This window comes from Salvelinus fontinalis, chromosome 23 (assembly GCF_029448725.1).
Source record: "Salvelinus fontinalis isolate EN_2023a chromosome 23, ASM2944872v1, whole genome shotgun sequence".
NCBI lineage: Eukaryota > Metazoa > Chordata > Actinopteri > Salmoniformes > Salmonidae > Salvelinus > Salvelinus fontinalis.
Genome location: NC_074687.1, coordinates 37,439,026 through 37,447,565, shown reverse-complemented (window position 1 = coordinate 37,447,565; position 8,540 = coordinate 37,439,026). Strand labels below are relative to the sequence as shown.

Sequence of the window (8,540 nt, the reverse complement as noted above, 5' to 3'; positions counted from 1 at the left end):
TAAAAAGTGTTGCAAATACTGAAAAACAGTTGCATTTCCCTGCATTTTATTTTAATAAAAAATATCTGTATTCATGAACCAGTAACATACATTTGCAACAAACAAGCTAAATTCACAAAATATTTATTTTGCTTTGTAGTTATGGGAAAATATGGAAAAACCTGGTTAATGTCTATGGGAAAAACAATCAGCCGAGGCTATTCTGGTACATTGCCTTCAGTGTCCACTAGATAGCAGACAACTTCTTTGTTTCACTCCTACAGCTACATGGTATGTATGATACATGGTGTATGATTAGCCTACAAAGTCATCACAAATGTTAAAGATTATACATTATAATAAAAATATGATTTCATTTATATCATTGGACATTTAAATAAAGGTATACTATGCAGCTGAATACATTTACTCTGAATGATTGATCTTAAATCAACTTGCCAGGCATATCCGGTTTATTATGGTAAAACCACAAAACCGATCCTGGATCAGTTAACGACTGCACGACCCGTTCAGACTTCCTATCACGTGGTGCAGTAGCTTCCTTTCTTCTCAGAACCAAGGAAAGAGAATACTTCGCAAAATGGAGGTGATAAATATGTTGATTGTTTATCAGTGTCTGCATATATTTGCGTTGCACGTAACAATGTAAAGTGTATTATGAGCAAACAGGTCTTTGGAAATGATGCAGCGACATAATGTGCACATGATTCTAACAGCATTTTTAGGAAGGCAACATTAATGTTAGCTAGCTAACGTTAGCGCTGCTGCGGTTCTCAACATTTGGCTAGCAAAATTATCATGGCTGTCAGAGTTATACGGTTACAATGTTGCAGTTATTTTGGTTTATAGGACGTCTCCACATTAACAAGTACTTGGATGTATCATTCATTGGAATACATAGGCCAAAAATGTAGGTCAGGCCAAGTCTTAGCTACAGATTGTAACACCAGGCAATGATGTAACCCCCAAAAGTGGTATCCAGTATACTAGGTGTTACAGGTTAACGTTACTGTTTGGTGTAACAGAGAATTTTCGACAAACCTTAGCGATTCGTCGAAACCGGGGTCTCATAAAATGTTATTGTCCAGTTGTAGGAGGTATTTTGGAATTTAGAAAATGCTCTGTTATAATAAATTAAAATGTTTTGCGGCATAAAGGAATCCAACAATGAGGAGTGTGTACGCCGCCATCTTGTCTTTTTTCTTGTTTTTTTCAAGTCTTCATTCATTGATTGAGGCAGGTGGATCCACCCCAAAGTGCCGCATGTCATGACACACCTGTCTCGATCAACAAGAGAATACTTGAAATGGACAAGATGGCGGCGTACATGTGGTTTGATTACTTAATGGGGTCATTTTATTTTAATAATGGAGAATTTTCTAAATTCAAATGGTCAAGGACATTTTATGAGACTCCAGTTTCCAAGAATCTAAGATCATATTGCTAAGTTTGGTTAAATTATGTGCTACACCAAATGGTACCAAACCTGTAACTCCAAGTATAATGCATACTTAACCATGTTTTTTTTGTTTTGTTTTTTTTACCTTTATTTAACTAGGCAAGTCAGTTAAGAACAAATTCTTATTTTCAATGACGGCCTAGGAACAGTGGGTTAACTGCCTGTTCAGGGGCAGAACGACAGATTTGTACCTTGTCAGCTCGGGGATTTGAACTTGCAACCTTCCGGTTACTAGTCCAACACTCTAACCACTAGGCTACGCTGCCGCCCCACTTAACCATGTTTGTTTAAATCACATTATCTGGTTTTACAGTCTAGCTAAAGAATAGCCTGTCCTACAGTTTAGGTCTATGTATCCCAATGAATGAACATTCAAACACTTGTTGAACTGTGGAGACATTCCATCATTCTACAAACCAAAATTATTGTAACTGTAGAACTCTGACTAGCATGATGCAATTTTCTAGCCAAATGTTCAGAAACGCAGCTGTGCTAAAGTTAGCTAGCATTTTGTCACTGCATCATTTTCAACGACCTGTTAGCTACATAATATTTGCACTTTAAAATGTATTTTATAACACTTTTAAAATGGCAAAACTGTTTTCCCTAGAATGTCCAAGAGTCTTGGCTAATGAGAAAATTCTATCTTGGCTAATGAGAAAATTCTATCTTGATACATTTACACTAAGATATTGCAATCTAGGTTATTACACTGTAAAATGTTTGAAATAAGATGGTATAGTCTGTTATTCATACAATTTCATTGTTGTGTGACATGCATACCTGTTTTGAAATTTTTTAACAGGGTCATGAAGCTAGGGAGCCTGAACAGCTCAGGAAACTGTTCATTGGGGGCCTAAGTTTTGAAACCACTGAGGAAAGTTTAAGGATCCATTTTGAACAATGGGGAAACCTCACAGACAGTGTGGTATGTATGCATTTCACAAGTGTCTGGTATTTACAATGCATTTATATGAGGAGTAAAGCTAATACGTTGGTTTCATGTAGGTAATGCGGGACCCAAACAACAAGCGCTCGAGAGGGTTCGGCTTTGTAACATACTCCTGTGTGGAGGAGGTGGATGCCTGCATGGCAGCTCGCCCTCATAAGGTGGACGGACGTGTTGTTGAACCTAAAAGGGCTGTATCGAGAGAGGTAAGTAAACTCTGCTTCACATTCATTTGCGATTGTCAAAATGTGACAAGTGTGTGCTCACTGCTCAGCTTTTCTTTTGTCACAGGACTCTAATAGACCGGGTGCCCACCTGACGGTGAAGAAGATATTTGTTGGGGGGATCAAGGAGGACACACGGGAGGACCATATCAGGGAGTACTTTGAGACCTATGGGAGGATTGAGACCATTGACATTATGGAGGAACGCGCAACTGGGAAAAAGAGGGGTTTCTGCTTTGTCTCATTTGATGACAATGACACTGTGGATAAAATTGTTGGTATGTATGGGGTTGTTGCCGCTTTGAATTGCTCCATTTTAAATATCAGTAAACATTCCTTTGCTGAAGATTTGCCTTGTTTTCTTTTCAGCTCAGAAATACCACACAATAAACAGCCACAACTGCGAAGTCAGAAAAGCACTCCCAAAACAGGAAATGGAGGCGTCCAATCAGAGGAGTAAGCATAATAACCCATCTTTATTTGTCCAAATGTATGAATGTTTCAGAGTGGCACATCTAGAACATACTTCAGTGTCAATATTGGCATTTTCTTTTTAGATAGGGGTGGTGGCTCTGGAAACTTCATGGGCAGAGGTGGTAACTCTGGTGGTGGCAACTTTGGGCAAGGTAAGTCCCTTTTCCATTTGATATGTGGATACGTTTGGAACTAATCGCAACAGCAATGTAAATGGAATTATCTTGTGTATTACAGGAGGCTACGGTGGCGGAAGAGGAGGGGATGGATACAATGGATACGGTGGAGAGGGTCAGTATTTATGTAGCGGATCATCAGATAAGTAGCGGGAACTTGACGATGCATTTCTAAAAGAGAGCTTGCTTAAATCTGAGCGCTTTTCTGTCCAGGTGGAAACTACAGTGGGGGACCTGGCTACAGAGGTGGACGTGGTGGCGGGTATGGGGGAGGAAGTCCTGGGTATGGAAACCAGGGAGGAGGCTTTGGAGGAGGATATGATAACTACAACGACAGAGGCAACTTTAGAGGTACGAACACCTATTTTAGCCTGTATATATTGTCATGCCACATGATCTGTTTGAATGAGCTGAACCCACATTAATTGGATGTGACGTCATTATTCTAAAAAATAAATCTCTGTGACTTGTAGGGAACTTTGGTGGTGGAAGGGGTGGAAATTACAATGAGTTTGGCAACTACGGAGGACCGCAATCTAGCTATGGTCCCATGAAAGGAAACAACTTTGGTGGCAGAAACTCTGGTGGTGGCCCCTATGGAGGTGAGTATTCTCTCGCTGAGCTGGACGAGGTGATGTGCTGTCTGTCTGATGTTGTGATGACACAACCCTCATCTGTCAATCATTTGTTTATTCCAGGTGGCTACGGCTCAGGCGGTGGAAGTGGGCATGGCTACGGCTCACAGCGATATTGATACTATGACGCTCGGGTAAGTTCTGTTTGAAAACACTGTGCATACCTGACTGTATAGTACAGTGTGAGCCCACGCAACACTAGAATAACTATTTGTTTTATCCTGTATCCATTCAACAGGCTTCAGTTCTTAGCAGGAGAGGAGATGAGCAAGGATTTGTCAGGAAAGCTGCAGGTTACTGTACTTTTAGGCAGTCGTCTGAAAGCATGTAGAGGAACAGAAGTCAGAAAGTTATTGCAGCTTTAACGGGAAACTAATCCTAAGAAAGACTGTACACACAAACTACAAAGTGCAAGGGTGTAGCTAGTACCTTATTTGTGGTAGATGTTCCCCCACTTTATAATTGTTCCTTTTGTGCATCTGAAGTGTATGTATTGTTGTGCCTGTGGAATCAGGAGTTTTAAAAAATAAAATAAAAAAGTATTTCGAACTCCAGTCAGTTTTGAATAGTCCTACATTTATTTTGCTGTAGATTGATAGATTTTCTATGGTCTTATCTTTGTCGTTTTTGAAAAACTTGGTCCTGTCAGAAGGGCCTATACGCATCAGGCCCTCAAATAAGCTAGAGCTGTCTTTTTTTTCTTTTGAAGTTAATATGATTGCAAGTCTTTGTATCAAGTGTATTATGATCTGTATTTCAAGAACCCCATGTATTTTATTAGTGACAAGTGGTTATAAGTAGTGCAGACAACAATTTTAAGGAAATGTGTTTTACACCACTTGTATGCAGTAAACAGAATTCTAGATTGTAAAAAATATTTTGACAAGTGGAAAAAAGTTTAATAAAGTTGTGTAGTAAAGTCTTTTGAAGTATAGTGCATCATTGGCTCAGAGAGATTGAAGGATTTGATTCTTGTCATGTCCATCATCACTAATCAAGTGTAGCAAATCAATATCCTCAGAAGTATGTTTTGTTTTCTCTGAACTTTGAAAGATTCATTTTTTTCCTGCCTGGATGGAAAGGGAGTCTTGGCTAGTCCTAGGGCGAGGGACACGCATCGCCTAGCCAGGATTGCACTAGTAGGATTGTTACAGCTACAAGCCACTTCAGTTGGGCCTCAGCGGGTCAGTATGGAAGATTGCAGAGTGTTTTTTCAGACAGGACCTCTTCAGTCCCAGCACAGTGGACATGTCAGCATGTTGTGAGAGAAAAGAGAAGGCAGCAACGAGAGCCACACCCTTGGAGGAAAGCATATTCTAGCAAAAAAAGTAACTAGAGTTCCTGGACACTTATAGATCCTGTTGAGTCAGATATGGCAGTTTACCAGGAAGTTCTTACTAGCTTTCAGACCTTACAGGGGAAAGGGAAGTGAGTATTTCACAAGCAGTGGTAACATAAAGAAGATGCAGGTAAGAGTAACCACTTTGCTTGGTTTACAGATCGTGAAAGAAGCATTACGACTACTCTTAAAGGCTGAAAATCTCTAATGACACGATTACATGGACATTTCTGGATGGGTAAGACTTAAGTAAATCTCAAAGTATACTGCAAGGTGTAAGACTGCACACACCAACATTCAAATAGGGGTGAACAATTGCTGTTGAATATGGAATCCCTTCTAAGAGTAAAATGGTATCATTCACTCCATTTTTGGTCATTTCTAAGGATCTCATGCATTTCTTGCACAGCTCACTGATCTCTGGGAGTCTGCAGATCAGACTTTACATTCACACAGGCTTACATTACAGGTATCTTGATATTTTGCTCTGCATCATTATAAAGATTTTCTATACATCGCTTTGAAAGGTAACATTTAAAAAGTGTAACTTAATTAAGGATGATGATTTTTTCACCCCCTGGTCAGACAAGGTAGGTATCCTATATTCTAGTTTGAATAAATTAATCCAAGTATGCATGTTTATTAGATGTGTTTCTTAAATAAAGACATCTCCTAAAAGGAATTAGTGATATTTTATGTACAGTACCAGTCAAAGGTTTGGACATACCTACTCATTCAAGGGTTTTTATTTATCTTTACTATTTTCTACATTGTAGAATAATAGTGATGTCATCAAAACTATGAAGTGACACATGGAATAATATAGTAACCAAAAAAGTGTTAGACAAATCAAAATATATTTTAGATTAATCAAAGTAGCCACCCTTTGCCTTGATAGAATGCCAAGAGTGTGCAAAGCTATCAACCAGCTTCACCTGGGATGCTTTTCCAACAGTCTTGAAGGAGTTCCTACATATGCTGAGCACTTGTTGGCTGCTTTTCCTTTACTCTGCGGTCCATCTCAATTGGGTTGAGGTCGGGGGATTGTGGAGGCCAGGTCATCTGATGCAGCACTCCATCACTCTCCTCCTTTGTCAAATAGCTCTTACACAGCCTGGAGGTGTGTTGGGTCATTGTCCTGTTGAAAAACAAATGATAGTCCCACTAAGCGCAAACAAGCTGGGATGGTGTATCGCTGCACAATGCTGTAGTAGCCATGCTGGTTAAGTGTGCCTTGAATTCTAAATATATATCACCAGCAAAGCACCATCACACCTCCATTCTTCACGGTGGGAACCACACAAGCGGAGATCATCCGTTACCCTACTCTGCGTCTCACAAAAACACAGCGGTTGGAACCAAAAATCCCAAATTTGGACTCATCAGACTGTCCATTGCTCATGTTTCTTGGCCCAAGCAAGTCGTCTTGTTATTGATGTCCTTTTGTAGTGATTTCTTTGCAGCAATTTGACCATGAAGGTCTGATTCACGCAGTCTCTGAACAGTTGATGTTGATGTGTCTGTTACTTAAACTCTGAAGCATAAATTTGGGCTGCAATTTCTAAGGCTGGTAACTCTAAGGAACATATCCTCTGCAGTAGAGGTAACTCGGGGTCTTCCTTTCCTGTGGCGGTCCTCATGAGAGCTAGTTTCATTATAGCACTTAATGGTTTTTGCGACAGCACTTGAAGAAACTTTCAAGTTCTTGAAATGTTCCGGATTGACAGACCTTCATGTCTTAAAGTAATGATGGACTGATGTTTCACTTTGCTTATTTGAGCTGTTCTTGCTATAATATGGACTTGGTCTTTTACCTAATAGGGCTATCTTCTGTATACCCCCCTACCTTGTCACAACGCAACTGATTTGGCTCAAACGCATTAAGAAGGAAAGAAATTCCACAAATGAACTTTAGCAAGGTACACCTGTTAATTTAAATGCATTCCAGGTGACTACCTCATGAAGCTGGTTGAGAGAATGCCACGGGTGTGTGAAGCTGTCATCAAGGCAAAGGGTGGCTACTTGGAAGAATCTCAAATATACAATATATTTTGATTTGATAACACTGTTTTGGTTACTACATGATTCCATAGGTGTTATTTCATAGTGTTGATGTCTTCACTATTATTCTACAATGTAGAAAGTATTAAAAATAAATAAAAACCCTTGAATGAGGTGTGTCCCAACTTTTGACTGGTACTGTATGAAAAGTGGTTGAGATTATCCATTTGTTGAGAACGCTGTGAATACTCTATGTGAAGCAAACATGATCTCTTTGTTTTGTTAGCCTCAAAGCCTCCGAAAAGATTGGTTTGAGAGAGGGCGGAGAAAGAAGGCTTGGCGTTCAAAGGTAATGTATGTGGGTGAAAGGGCCTGGAACTGCAAATACTACAATGTGCAGTGCTATGCTTTCTTCCAACGTGTTTGTCCACTGGACCCTTTTGAAGTCGTCATGCATGGTTCACATGAAGTGTAGCTGAATAATGGAGGTAAACTGCTATAGACGTGAATAAATGCAGTTGGAACCAGAGCCATACAATGCATTCATAAAGTATTCAGACCCCTTCACTTTTTCCACATTCTGTTCCGTGACAGCCTTACTCTAAAATTCATTGAATTGCCCCCCCCCCCCAATTTACACACAATACCCTATAATGACAAAGCAAAAACAGGTTAAGACATTTTTGCAAAAGTATAAAAAAAACGGATCACATTTACATAAGTATTCAGACCCTTTACTCTGTACTTTGTTGAAGCACCTTTGGCATCGATTACACCCTCGAGTTTCTCCCATTCTTTGCAGATCCTCAAGCTCTGTCGGGTTGGATGGGGACTGTTGCTGCACAGATATTTTCAGGTCTCTCCAGTGATGTTCGATCAGGTTCAAGTCCGGGCTCTGGCTGGGCCACTCAAGGACATTCAGAGACTTGCCAAAGCCACTCCTGTGTTGTCTTGACTGTTCTTAGGGTCTTTGTCCTGTTGGAAGGTGAACCTTCGCCCTAGTCTGAGGTCCTGAGCACTCTGGAGCAGGTTTTCAACAAGTATCTCTTTGTACTTTGCTCCATTCATCTTTCCCTCGATCCGGACTAGTCTCCCAGTCCCTGCCTCTGAAAAACATCCCCACAGCATGATGCTGCCTCCACCATGCTTCACCGTAGGGATTGTATTGGCCAGGTGATGAGCGGTGCCTGGTTTCCTCCAGATGTAACGCTTGACATTCAGGCCATAAGTTCAATCTTGGTTTCATCAGACCAAAGAATATTGTTTCCATCTACTGAGAGCCT

The 8,540-nt window shown here is 40.3% G+C and overlaps 1 protein-coding gene across 3 annotated transcripts; it reads left to right on the top strand.

The window, feature by feature from the left end:
• The first annotated feature begins 477 nt into the window (after positions 1-477).
• Positions 478-7,859, top strand: LOC129821247 (heterogeneous nuclear ribonucleoprotein A3-like). 3 transcript variants are annotated; one of them, XR_008754286.1, is made up of 12 exons: positions 478-586; positions 2,265-2,387; positions 2,468-2,614; positions 2,700-2,910; positions 3,002-3,088; positions 3,190-3,258; positions 3,344-3,397; positions 3,496-3,633; positions 3,756-3,884; positions 3,981-4,051; positions 5,417-5,494; positions 7,544-7,859. XR_008754286.1 is itself a non-coding variant. In XM_055878684.1 (11 exons), the coding sequence occupies exons 1-10, from the start codon at positions 581-583 to the stop codon at positions 4,034-4,036; spliced, it is 1,020 nt and encodes a 339-aa protein (XP_055734659.1). In that variant the 5' UTR covers positions 478-580; the 3' UTR covers positions 4,037-4,051; positions 5,417-5,997. The 3 variants fall into 3 exon arrangements, 2 of the variants coding, with proteins under 2 accessions (XP_055734659.1, XP_055734658.1); XM_055878684.1 differs by lacking the exon at positions 7,544-7,859 and having other exon boundaries at positions 5,417-5,997; XM_055878683.1 differs by lacking the exons at positions 5,417-5,494; positions 7,544-7,859 and adding an exon at positions 4,156-4,839.
• The last annotated feature ends 681 nt before the right edge of the window (positions 7,860-8,540 follow it).